The sequence below is a fragment of the Lipomyces doorenjongii genome (genome assembly GCF_038497915.1).
Source record: "Lipomyces doorenjongii strain NRRL Y-27504 unplaced genomic scaffold V1508scaffold_87, whole genome shotgun sequence".
Lineage (NCBI taxonomy): Eukaryota > Fungi > Ascomycota > Lipomycetes > Lipomycetales > Lipomycetaceae > Lipomyces > Lipomyces doorenjongii.
In genome coordinates this window covers 38,321-50,488 of record NW_027118154.1, presented here as the reverse complement: position 1 = coordinate 50,488, position 12,168 = coordinate 38,321, and the positions used below count along the sequence as shown (strand labels likewise).

At 46.8% G+C, this 12,168-nt stretch overlaps 4 protein-coding genes across 4 annotated transcripts; 3 read left to right on the top strand and 1 right to left on the bottom strand.

The window, feature by feature from the left end:
- Positions 1 to 455: 455 nt before the first annotated feature.
- V1508DRAFT_287564 (general substrate transporter) lies at positions 456 to 2,397 on the top strand. Its single transcript, XM_066936544.1, has 3 exons — positions 456 to 731; positions 785 to 1,220; positions 1,270 to 2,397. The coding sequence occupies exons 1-3, from the start codon at positions 647 to 649 to the stop codon at positions 2,363 to 2,365; spliced, it is 1,617 nt and encodes a 538-aa protein (XP_066793059.1). The 5' UTR covers positions 456 to 646; the 3' UTR covers positions 2,366 to 2,397.
- A 799-nt stretch (positions 2,398 to 3,196) lies between these two features.
- V1508DRAFT_452327 (uncharacterized protein) lies at positions 3,197 to 6,027 on the top strand (the record flags this gene model as incomplete). Its single annotated transcript, XM_066942517.1, is given in 9 exon segments — positions 3,197 to 3,317; positions 3,407 to 3,611; positions 3,633 to 3,799; positions 3,819 to 4,319; positions 4,436 to 4,509; positions 4,562 to 5,320; positions 5,350 to 5,437; positions 5,474 to 5,538; positions 5,567 to 6,027. The coding sequence occupies 9 exon segments, from the start codon at positions 3,197 to 3,199 to the stop codon at positions 5,750 to 5,752; spliced, it is 2,166 nt and encodes a 721-aa protein (XP_066793058.1). The 3' UTR covers positions 5,753 to 6,027.
- A 259-nt stretch (positions 6,028 to 6,286) lies between these two features.
- On the top strand, positions 6,287 to 7,877 carry V1508DRAFT_425844 (uncharacterized protein). Its single transcript, XM_066941500.1, has one exon. The coding sequence runs from the start codon at positions 6,498 to 6,500 to the stop codon at positions 7,377 to 7,379; it is 882 nt and encodes a 293-aa protein (XP_066793057.1). The 5' UTR covers positions 6,287 to 6,497; the 3' UTR covers positions 7,380 to 7,877.
- Positions 7,878 to 8,280: 403 nt separating this feature from the next.
- Positions 8,281 to 10,302, bottom strand: V1508DRAFT_287180 (major facilitator superfamily domain-containing protein). Its single transcript, XM_066936542.1, has 3 exons — positions 9,853 to 10,302; positions 9,651 to 9,786; positions 8,281 to 9,598 (listed from the first exon to the last, which is right to left on the bottom strand). The coding sequence occupies exons 1-3, from the start codon at positions 10,180 to 10,182 to the stop codon at positions 8,322 to 8,324; spliced, it is 1,743 nt and encodes a 580-aa protein (XP_066793056.1). The 5' UTR covers positions 10,183 to 10,302; the 3' UTR covers positions 8,281 to 8,321.
- Positions 10,303 to 12,168: the final 1,866 nt, after the last annotated feature.

Genomic DNA, 12,168 nt, shown 5'->3' with positions numbered 1-12,168 from the left:
ACGGAACCAATGCCGCTCTCAGACGAAAAGACGGGATTTCCATTAATAATGTAAGCGCGACGAGTGGAAATGCTCGAGGAGTACATACATCTTTTGAATTTGAGCTTTAGAGTTTGTGGGGTAATTGGTTTTTACAGCGCCCCAATCTCCGGAAATACTTCTTGCCGACGAGCGAGAAATTTAGGCTCTGGACTAGTCCGAACTAGGAAATTCCGTCTTCCGAGGATTGTCAACCCGTCGGCACACCGTTTCGAGCGTCTTTGAGGGCGAAACCGGCGAATATGGGGACTTCCCCGCAAGCGATCAGTGGTGTGCTCCACTCTCAACTCACATGATTATATTTTTGTTTCTCCGTATTTTTCTCAGGATTCCTGTTATTCATTTGACCGACTAGGTATCCCTACTCATTTGTACGCCCCGATGGTTCCGTATCTTATGAAACCGTGACGTCTTCACAATCTACGTCTACGCAGATTAGTTCACATTTTCGTGACGTCAATTTTCACCCTCTTTATGCGGGGCATCCATTTTACCCCCCTTTCCTGTGAACACGTTGATGAGATATAAAGACCGTCTTCACCGACTTCGCTGACAACTTCAGCCTCAAATCGTTCCGTTACTCCTAAACCCTTGTTGTTTTTTCGAGATGGCCACGCGATATCACGGACTACGGGGCCATGTGCTCAGCAAAACTATTGCCACCATTGCTGGTATTGGTTTCCTACTGTTTGGTTAGCCTTCCCGTTTGGTCCCTAGATATGCCGTACAGCTAACAATTTCCAAGGATACGATCAGGGCGTAATGGGGAGCTTGCTCACGCTCAAAAGGTTCACCGGAACCTTCCCATCCTTGGACACCAGTAATAATCTTCCGGCATCTGTTCGTTCACATAATTCCACCATTCAGGGAACTGCAATCGCTCTCTACGAAATCGGGTGTATGATGGGCGCACTAACAACGATGTGGCTTGGTGACAAGCTTGGTAGGCGGAAGATTATCTTTATCGGCGCCTTTGTAATGGTTGTGGGAACAGCGATTCAGTGCTCCTCCTATACCCTGGCGCAGTTTATTGTTGGAAGAATTGTTACTGGATACGGCAATGGCTACATCACTGCAACTGTTCCCATGTGGCAGTCCGAGTGCGCTAAAGCAGAATCCCGAGGGAAATTGGTCATGGTCCAGGGTGCTTTGATTACTGGTGGTATCGCGATTTCCTACTGGTCTGTCCCCATTAGTTTCTAGATATGAATTGCGGCTAAAAATTCCTAGGATTGACTTTGGCTTCTACTTCGTTGACAACCAAGTCAATTGGCGATTCCCAATCGCGTTTCAAGCCGTTTTTGCAATCATTCTAATGTGCACTGTCCTTCAATTGCCGGAATCTCCGCGGTGGTTGATTCGCCACGGTAATGAGCAAGAGGCAAAATATGTCTTTTCCGCTCTCGCGGATGTCGACATCAGCCATCCCCTTATCGATGAGCAAGTAAACGAGATTAAGGCCACCATCACAGCCGAGCATCAGGGCAGAATCCGGGAATTATTCACGTTCACTAACAAGAAGCACTTCCATCGCGCTATGCTTGCTTTCTGGAATCAGGCTATGCAGCAAGTGACTGGTATTAACCTCATTACATACTATGCCGCAACGATTTACGAGAACTCGATTGGGTTGTCACCACTGAATTCGAAAGTCTTGGCTGCTGCAAACGGAACAGAGTATTTTATTGCATCATGGATCGCGTTCTTCACTATCGAACGAATTGGCCGTCGCAAACTGATGTTGTTCGGCGCAGTGGGACAAGCTGCTACTATGGCCATTCTAACTGGCACTGCACATGCAGCTGACAGCGGAAACAGCAAAGCCGGTGTCGCTGCTGCTGCCTTTCTCTTCGTGTTTAATACGTTCTTTGCGATTGGATGGCTTGGAATGACATGGCTCTATCCCGCTGAAATCGTATCACTGCAGGTTCGCGCGCCGGCGAATGGCCTTTCGACCGCCGCAAACTGGATTTTCAACTTTATGGTCGTCATGATTACACCTGTCGCGTTCAACAGCATCGGAGCGTACACGTACTTGGTCTTCGCTGTCATAAATGCCATAATGGTACCCTGTGTCTACTTCTTCTATCCGGAGACCGCCGGCCGTTCGCTCGAAGAGATCGATGAGATCTTCGAGAAGAGCAATCCCTGGACACCCTGGGATGTCGTCGGCATCGCAAATAGATTACCACGCCATCATGTTGATGTCCTTGAAATCGTAGATGAGGCACACGATATAGAGGCCGGCGTCAAAAAAAGACATCCACATGGTGCAGCTCTTGCGGCAGTTCAAGAGAAGCCCGTTGTATTGCATTCTGAAGCATAGAGTTTTGCAGGACAGGCACAACGAATTGATTGTACCGCAGTAGTGTGATCTTTGTTAAGAATACTTAGGATGGTAGATAGTTATCTACAAGTGAGTTTTGTGTCGAGCTGATGCGGCTGTTTGACAATGCCGGTAGCCCGATTAATTTATCTCTTTGGTCATGTTACATATAGCCAATAATTGTGGTAGTTCAGGGTAAGAAACCCTGAAACCCTGTTAACAATAGAGCTCCAGACCACAAATCAACTGTTGCCACCGAGTGACATTTAATTTTGTTTCCGCACAACTTGTCGAGAATGTTTAGTGCACACCCACTGTCGAAGCATCTGCTTCCGTCGGAGGTAAAAGCTGTATAATGTTTGTGGTTCCGATTGGGAGACCAGGCCCGATCAATGGTGGCTGCCACGGCTGTGAGAACCGCACTGAAGGCTCGGACAAGAGTAGGTACTTTACACACATTCTGGTGTGCGGGTGCCATGGACTAATCTGATTAGTGGTGCTGCTGTGATGATAATGGTAGTCGTAATGTTATGCAAAGAGTGCAGCAGGACGGCTTTCCGTCAACATCGTGGTCGGCGTGAGAGTATGCACGACTGAAGCTTAAACATCAGAACCGACCTGCAAGTACTGCGGGGACTCGCAGAGAGGGGGTGGCCAATGTCGTTTGCAGATAGCGTGTGGCGACTAGTCAACTCTGTCACTGTCGGAGATACTCTTCTCTCTCGGATTATTCTTGCCGTGTACTCTCTATTTTCAGGACGAGTGCGAAAAGTTCAAGTAAAGGTACGTAGTTTCCCGCCCTACTCTCCAGAGACCATTGAGAATCAGAAAATGGCCCCAAAAATCCGCTTTGTTGTTGATGAAAACTTAGACGAGCCGGTGCATACTGCCGGTGATAACCTTGCGAACGTCATCCACCGTCAGAGAAGAGTCCTCCGCGCTTGCACATCGTGTAAACGGAGAAACGTAATTCATTCATTTAATAGGAGCTGACGATTAGAGCTCCTGCTAATAAGAAAGATCCGCTGTTCTGGGACGCAGCCTTGCAAAGTGTGCGAAATTTCGAGTGCGTTTACAAGGATGGGCCCACACTTGCAAACTCTGCGTCCAAGCGACAAATGCGCGACAATAGTAAATCGACAACAAATTCGGCCACGAACGAACCTACAGGGCGAGGTGTCGAGCTTGAGGTCATAACATGGAACGCATCTTCGACTAAGACTCGTGATCAGCTGCTCACGGCTGAGTACAGTTTGTGGCCAAACAGTGGTGACATTCTCGGCAGTAGTAAAGAAAAAGATAAAGAATATCCAGACGCCGCAGCGGAGTCATATAATCAAGGCGTACTCATTAGACAACCATACTTCCGCTGGCTTGGGCCAACCTCTGTCCCCTCTACTCTCCGGCATTTCCGTCTACTCTCAGTCAACGTCAGTACTTCCGAAGCTGAGAGACCGGGGATCATCGACAACATCTAGCAGTAACTTTATCCTCGACTGTCACGAATTCACGCGTCGCACAGTCCCCGAAGATCGTGAAGCGAACTCCTTAGCGTCTCTGTCGCCTGCAGTGCCTACGCGGTCGCCGCCCACGGCTGAAGTTGAGTTAAGAGGCTGGACGACCCATCGAACGACGTCGAAAGTGTATATTCCTTCTAAAGAGAGGCTTGACACTTTTTACGAGCACATGGCCAGTTATTTACCATTTCTGCGGCGCAAGGATCTGGATGATCGCACATCCGATGGCGTGGCAGGCGAGTCTCTATTATTCGCCATGGCAGCCATTCCTGAACGACTTAAGCCTTCCCATTCCGGTTTGAACGGCGAAGAATTGTCAGAGACATACGCGGAAAAGGCCAAGGCGTTAGTAATCCCGCACCTCGCCCTCCCGTCGGTCGAGACTGTGTTCTCTTTGTTGCTCATAGCATACCTCGAATTTGAGACTCGGGATTATGGTCCTGGTCGGGTCTGGCGATCCGAATGAGTTATGATCTCGGACTCCCTAAATATTTTGACAGGATTGGGGATCAGGAGCAGATTGCACAGAGGCGGAGAGTGTTTTGGTCTGTAGTTTGTTTGGACAGGTTTATTTCGTGCGGAACGGGACGTATTGCAACGATTCCAATCGATCATATTGACCATCAGGTCAGCTAAATTGGGGTATTGTGTTTAATAGTGCTAACGAGACACTGGATAGGTTGAGGAGGTCACGACCGGCGAAGTTATTCACGGAATCGACCGGAACCCATTAACAGATCCTTTCCCATATCTATGCCGTCTGGTCCTTCTTCTTGGCAAGGTATCCGACATACTGAACCAGTACGCCGGCAAAAGACAGTGCACACTAAATACTACTTGTGAATCAAACAGTAGTAGCGATGCCGCAACTGACAACGACATCCAAGCTGCACTCTCCAGTTCCCAAAAGGAAATATCTGACTTCCAAGCTTCCCTCCCGGAAGATTTGATATTCGACGTGCACAACTTCCAGGCAATTGAACGTACTAAACATGCACAGTGTTTTCTTCTGCTGCACTCCTGGATTCACGCAATTATTTTGGCCGTTTATCATCCGAAACTAGTGTATCCTCGGAGCTCGCTCGACATCCCCGGCTGGCTATCCAACCCAAACGCAGACCTTAGTCGAACCTCGGCAATTAGCATAGCGGACATAATCGTCTTTGCGGACATAATCTTCTTTGCGGACCTCATTGCGCCCGACGCGTTTTTATCCAATCCTTTCATGTGCCAGCCGGTACTAATGGCGGGGTCTGCCTCGCTAACATTATGGCACTCGCTTTCCCTCGCGTCCCCCAGTACTGATCATGCCGTCTCTGCGACTGTGTACCGCGCATTCTCGGCGTGCCAGGATGGACTAAGGCGACTGCAAAAGCGATGGGGAGGAGTAAGCTGGCTATGCCATACGCTCGATTCTCTAGAAAAGTTTGAACCAGATGTTGATTTGACTCGTGTGACGGGTCGAAGATTAAAACTAAAGACATGGGTTTCGTTAAACGCGCGTCGATAGATGACGCGACACGACAATGGATTGCCGACGAATTGAGACGAGAAAGTGCGTTGGGAGTCGTCATTGCTGGTATGACAACAGGGACGCCGGGCGATAATTCTCCTCGGAAAGCAACGCGTGAGCAGAAAACCCTGGAAACTTTTGCGGTCCCGTCTATTTGGTCATTTTTTGAAGGATGGTGCGCCCGTTGTGGAAGAGTATGATGTGTATGCCGGGATTAGTCCGAGTAGTTTGACTACACCGCAACGGCAGCAGCAGATGTGCACGCCAGACGTGTCATCGCAGTGTTGGGATACTGAGGATCCTTCGAAGCATATGCTTCCTGGGAATCTGACTAGAGACGAATTTTGGGGACAATGATTTGCTTGTAACTGTGTCTATGCTTCCAAACTGCGCACATGTCCTGAATAAATCCCGCACAACTGTCCCAACATTCTTAAGTGGCACAACTGCGCAATATTGCACCAGCGCCACTAATATAATGCGCACTTTCTACAGAATGCCTGGCAGCATAGGTGCACAGGTGACTGTGAATCCTAAGAGGTGGGAGGAAGAGGAGATTTGTCGCGCTGTTTAAGTGACGTCACTACTCTTGGCTCCCAGTATGCTCGTGCATAGGAGTTTTTAAAGTAACTGTATATTGTAATTCATGAAATAGAGCTCAATCCTGTGTGGTTCGTGGTCCTGTAGTATTTATGCGAACAGAAAATTTAGTCTAGCTAGGTAAGGGCGTTGGCCATGTGCTTGTCGTCTGTGCAAAAATTGTAGCTGGATTATTGGCGATGAATTTTCTAAAATTATTTTTAATCATACAAAAAATAGCTTTTGCGCATTTGACCCTGGGCCACCGTCAGAGCAAGCGCGGCGAGGCCAAGAGTTTCTTGAGATTGAACTCAAAGTGACCAATCACAGGCATGGAAAACACTTCGCCGCGGGACGGCTTCTATTACAACCACCCGGCTTCAGACTAATGGAATAACTTACATGGGTTGTTTGTTGCACGGGAATGCGGCGACCCGGTCTCGTCATGGGTTATTAAGAAGATTTCCTTCCGTCTGTCTGCTCGCCACAAACCTCCGTCAGTACCCTGTGGACTTGACACATCATGTCTTTTGTCACGGCAAATACTCGTTGGCGAGCCGTAACAACGCGTGATGCCGCCGCAAACGGGCATTTCGTTTACTGCGTTAAGTCGACGGGCATTTTTTGTCGACCCACTTGCGGTGCCCGGCTCGCTCGAAGAGCGAACGTTGAATTTCATAATACTCCCACAGAAGCTACAGCTGCTGGATTCCGGCCATGCAAACGCTGCAACCCGACGAATGAGGGATACGATCTGCAAGCTCAGGCAGTGGAGAAGGCGTGCGAACACATTAGTAAGAGAACAGACAAAACTGATGGTAGCACCAGCGGTCACAAAATCAGATTGAGGGAATTGGCGGACGAGGTCGGATGGACGCCGAGCTATTTGCACCGTGTCTTCAAACGGAAAATGGGAGTCACGCCAAAGCGCTACGCGGATATCTTAAGGGAACGGAAGTCAGAAATATATCCAGAAAACGGAAATTGTCTGCGAACTGCAAGTCTCGCTGGCGATCAAGCAGCCAGCGCAATTTCTGATCACTACGGTAGGGGCGATTCAGCGTTAACAATCTCGCCGAATTTTCTCGACATGCTGTCGACAAATATAAGCCTAGGGAATGAATGTGACATATTTACCATGGCTCATTCGGAAAATATTCAATTCAATGTCGAAGATGAACTTCGGCCGACAGTCCGTGGTATTGACACATTTTTGCATGATCCTAGTGTGTTCGGTGACCCAAGTATTCCACACGACTTTCTAGATGGTGTCGAATGGCTTGAAGGAGTCCATACCGATTCAACGATCGATGGAATATGGCCGACTCCACGTGACGTAGTGCCACCCGAAAGTGAGTACCTGATGGTTCAGTCGGATTCAGTAGCAGCGTCATTGTACCGTTAACATGACATGGCCTTTATGTCCATTAGAAATTTTACATCCAATAAGATGATAATGAGAGATGTCGCCGACGATGAGTTGTTTAGGCTCTTCTTGCAATCGCTCTTAGACATGCGAACACCATATGTTAGTCCTGATCTGAGGAAAGTAAGCCACATTACTATCATTAAAATGTGTCTGAAATACCTTTGTTTTTTGCAGTGAAGCATTACAGGTTATTCGCAAGAGGTGATTTGTGATCTACGAGGTCGATGCCACGACAAGGAAAGGGGATATTTGTCTAATCATGTGGGCCCAGACCACGACATCATAATAGTCATGGGTTTGACCGTATACTGAGACTCCAAACTATTAGGGTTTTTTGGAGACATTGCCGTTATCCAATCTTACCAAGAATGCCGTCAATACTATCCACGAAAAATTATGCTGCGATAGGGTGTAACAAAGTCGTCTGGTTGAGACTTAGTCAATAGATTTCTCTCAGTGAGCAATTAATATTGGGCATTGAAAATTTGAGTCCCACGTAACCTGAAAAATACTCGTCATCATGCTCTGATGCCTGTTACATACGGATTCGCCTGTCGCTCAGTTCAGTGTAGGTCCGTATTAGAGCCATTGGAGCATTATATCCGTGCCTCGCATACACTTTTCCGACTCTAACAAAGCTCCGATGGGAAACGACTTATGGCCAAATGTAGCGCGTGTGATTGTTACTGGCTACTTGTGACCCCGCCGGAGTAATAAGGTCGCCCGTTAAGTCAGCCGCACGCGGCTTTGAAGACTGTTTATTGTCCCAAGCTCACACTCGGTAATAAAATCAGGGCAGTTGAATTTTTTAGTCACACAATTTCATTCTACGACTAGTTTTACAACAAAGAAAGAGCATATTCATCGACAAAGCGATCACCTTGCTGTATGACTACAGCGTACCTCTAAAATTATCCTCTAATGTGCGAACCTGAAATCAAGTCTCTTATTACCCCTGTCAGTTGTTGTAGCAAGATAATGCTCCTTCTCTTCATCAGACAGCAAATTCCACTTCCGATCACGAAAACGATTACGAAGAACATAGTATACCTTCACACATAGGTACACAACTATATTCATGCAGCAGATCGCAATTAAGTCTTTGTTGCCACGCTTGTACAGCGGTGCATCATCACTGCGGTAGATATAATTCGTCACAATACCCCCAAGCTGACAAGCCATGTTGTATACCGCTGAGGAGACTGTCCTGGATCGCACGGAATTTGAGTTCCGGGAGGTCCAAGCCACCTGAATTGCATGAGTTGACGGATGCGATAGTAGAATAGACGTCACTGCGTACTTTGACCATCTGTTTGAATGAGAACCGAAAGATCGAAGAGCGATTAAGTTCGGCAATACACATAACTGACTAAGAATACCGTGAAAGCAACGTTCGTGAAATCGTTGAGAGGAGTAAGTTACTAGAAGCATTGTAAGCAGCCCCCCGACTTGATAAGGCAATCCCATGAGTGTAGTCTGGAATGTGCTAAAGCCAATCGTACGTAACGTCAATGAAAGATAGGTTCCCACGGAATTTGTGGACATGAAGAAAGTGAAACCAATAACGTAAATTGGCCAGAGGTCATAGTCACTAAGAGAGTACCACAAGTTCGTCCAATTGATCGGCTGCCGATTGTGCATGTCGCCTTTCGAAGGATCGTCTCTAAGTATCCGATTCACAAGGATGAACTCTTCTCTCTCCGAAAACCACCCACTCTTGCCGCGCAACCACGATTTGGACTTGGTCGGAGCCGGAAGCATCATGCCATACGCCAAAATGCCGGCAATCAATGTAATTATACCTTCAATCAAAAACAGCCACCTCCAACCAGAATAACCCAGAACGCCTCGCATATGAAGAATACCAAAACCCATGAAAGATGCAATAATATTTGCTAACGTATCTGCTGCCCAAAAGTACGCCAACCTCACAGGTAACTCAGATGCGGTGTAAAAATACGAGAGATAGAGGGTGCAATCTGCTATAAAACCACCTTGAAGAAGTCCCAGAAGGGCACGGGTTGCATAAAAACTGCTCCGTCCATTCAGCCAAAACTGCGAGAATGCAACAATTGACCACAGAACCATCTGTGTAGGTACCCAACGATCTGGACCGAGCTTTTTGCTAACTAGCTGAGAAGGCAACTCTGAAAGAAGGAAGCAGACAGTAAAAATCGTGTTACCATTGTTAAAATCTATGTTTCAATTAGAAAGTAACCTAAGTTCTTCTGCAGGAGATCTTCCTACCGTTGGTAGTAAGGTGGAGATCAGTGAGAAAATTGTCTGCATTAGCTTGACTGATATTACCACGATCCAACTGCAGTGCTCCAAACATGAAGCCAACAAACAGCATAATTCTTATATCAAGCTTCCTCAGCAGAGCCTACAAGACTGATTAGCCACTAGAACGGCAATGAAGGAGTAACCAGCCTATCTAAATCTCACGTACAATTTCCTCACGCCATGTCCATCTCACGGCTGGATCAAAGCGATGCAAGTTTTCATAATCTGCACAAGGCTGATAGTGCTTTGCACGCGCAGAATCATCAAACACCGAATATTGAGTCGCAATTCCATCTAGGTCAATTCCAGACGGACCGCGAACTTGCCAGAAGTAGAACTTTTTTGGAGGATGCTGCGCCAAAGAGAATTCGTTGCCGCTGGACTCACTATCAACACTGACTAGCTGTTCATCTTTTTCCGTGATTGATGGAGAATTGGTCAACAGCTCCCTGTCGCGTATAGGCGCTGTTTCTACTTTGTGAAAGTAGTCTGACATTATAGGCAACGGTGTGATCGCTGAGTTATTGGATTACTGGATTACCCAATTCCAAGGAAAGGGACAGCCCAGGTGCTTTTAAAAGCGCTGCCGCCTATCACAAAAATAAATGGCGGAAAAAAATTGAATACGCTTGTCGGTCTTGAAATTGCGACATCATTTAAGCGAAACTGACAGCAAAGAGCGAAGTCTATGCAAATAGTCACGGGTCAAATTTTTGCCCAAAATTGGCGACACTGCTTTAGCGTAGGTTAAAAAAAATCGTACTGATAACACTATACCTATCGTCATGAAAATTGACCTTGGTATGACGTACTTCGCCGGTATCATTGGTTCTTGTGTTCTGTAACTTGTCATGGCGCGATGGCGCGATGGCGCCATTGATGCAATCTGTCAACGCAGTTACGAAATCCCGCTCGATGTGCATAGGGCCAACGGGTCGATTTACCCGCTTTCTGAACGCGCACTCTTCAGACTTGGGTAAAAGGCCTGAAATATGAATATTCAACCTGCTTCAGGATGTGTTAATATGTAACGTAAAGTACATATTGCGGTTCGCAGAGACGAAAACACACAAAGCGGAAGACAACACCTAGTTTCTCGCAGCTGTCACCTGTTGGATATTTGTAGTATCCGAACAAAACTAAATATAAAGCTTATAGTTGAATTTGATTTAAATTAAATGTTCTAACAATCTGGATTGGATCAAAGTGAACTGATATTGGCATAATTCGAAGTTTGTCGACTTAGACCTCATTGGCTATTTCAAGACAATATGTCCAAAACAAGTTGGGGTTCAACGCTTGGCCGTCGTGGGCGACTGACTGCAAAATCAGCACATATATATTGATTGAATCAAATTATTTGGCAGCTCTATCGAAGATGCAAGCAACCTAATTCTGCTCAAATGGTAAAGTATGCAACGAGAGAGAGGTTGAGGGTTTTGCCCCTTTCGGAAGCTTTCCACTTCGTACATAATCTGCGGATAGTTACGTGCAACGAAAAACCCGACCATGAGGAAGGCAAGAAATCGAAATTGGCACAATGGCTCCTAGTCAAATCAATTGCCAACAAAATTACGCTAAAACACAGAAGTGACACAAGGCGAGCCTCAATGGTCAACAGTGCACGCTATTTTGGGTCTACATATCGTTTATCTTGCCTCGAATCATGTCCGTTCGGCCTAGTCACTGAAAGATACTATCATCGTATCATAGAGTCTGGCATTTTTATGTGATCCGACTAATATGGCAGGTTATTGACTAACGGGCCGTATTAGCCTAGTTCTGAGACCTTTTCTGACGCAATTTGTCAGATATTTTCGCGCCATTTCCCGAAGTAAGCACGAAGTTGGCCCTGTGAATAGCCGGAGTTCTAACCGATTTGGCCGAGCTGCCTTCGCTCTGCTCATAGTGCTTGCCATGGTCAAGCGCTTTGGCCATCAGCATCGAATCTCAGGTCCCAATGCTCGACAAGGTAACCCTGCAATACTCATCAAAGCAAGCATTATCCCAATATTTTAACTTTCGCATGCCATCTTTTTTTACGCCATTATACCATGGACGACGTGAGCAGACAGCTACCGTAGTAACGGGCCCACAGAGGAAGTTCGCAATTGCAGTACTCTTGTTTCTTCTCGACTATGGACATTTTTCGTAACTGCAGCGTGAAGTGTTAGTGCCGGCGTGATACCTCAGTACATGGCCCAGCTGTCTGAACCGGAACCCGGTCCCTCACTGCGGTCTTGCCGAATACATTTTCGTTCGACCGGACGGCACTATTTCTTCCAGCTTGGAGGGGAAACTGCCATTTAACTTTGGTGCTGATCGACTCGCCAAGTTACGCTAATGTCAAAATTGACAAGTTTTTAAAGTGATCAGGGTTCAGCTCCTTGTCGGCATCGTGGTAGGATCCATATCGTCTGACCCTCTGCATATTGTGGTCGAGGTTTGTGCGGAAAATTTTGTATTGGATATCCCATGCCGC

What these genes read in the sequence shown, in the direction of transcription:
- V1508DRAFT_425844 (XM_066941500.1), top strand. Translation starts at nt 6,498, where the DNA reads ATGTCTTTTGTCACGGCAAATACTCGTTGGCGAGCCGTAACAACGCGT.
- V1508DRAFT_287564 (XM_066936544.1), top strand. Translation starts at nt 647, where the DNA reads ATGGCCACGCGATATCACGGACTACGGGGCCATGTGCTCAGCAAAACT. An exon ending in TATTGGTTTCCTACTGTTTG is followed by an intron (nt 732 to 784) that starts GTTAGCCTTCCC and finishes ACAATTTCCAAG; the next exon opens with GATACGATCAGGGCGTAATG. An exon ending in GGTATCGCGATTTCCTACTG is followed by an intron (nt 1,221 to 1,269) that starts GTCTGTCCCCAT and finishes AAAAATTCCTAG; the next exon opens with GATTGACTTTGGCTTCTACT.
- V1508DRAFT_287180 (XM_066936542.1), bottom strand. Translation starts at nt 10,182, where the DNA reads ATGTCAGACTACTTTCACAAAGTAGAAACAGCGCCTATACGCGACAGG. An exon ending in GGACATGGCGTGAGGAAATT is followed by an intron (nt 9,787 to 9,852) that starts GTACGTGAGATT and finishes TCAGTCTTGTAG; the next exon opens with GCTCTGCTGAGGAAGCTTGA. An exon ending in TCTCCACCTTACTACCAACG is followed by an intron (nt 9,599 to 9,650) that starts GTAGGAAGATCT and finishes ATTGAAACATAG; the next exon opens with ATTTTAACAATGGTAACACG.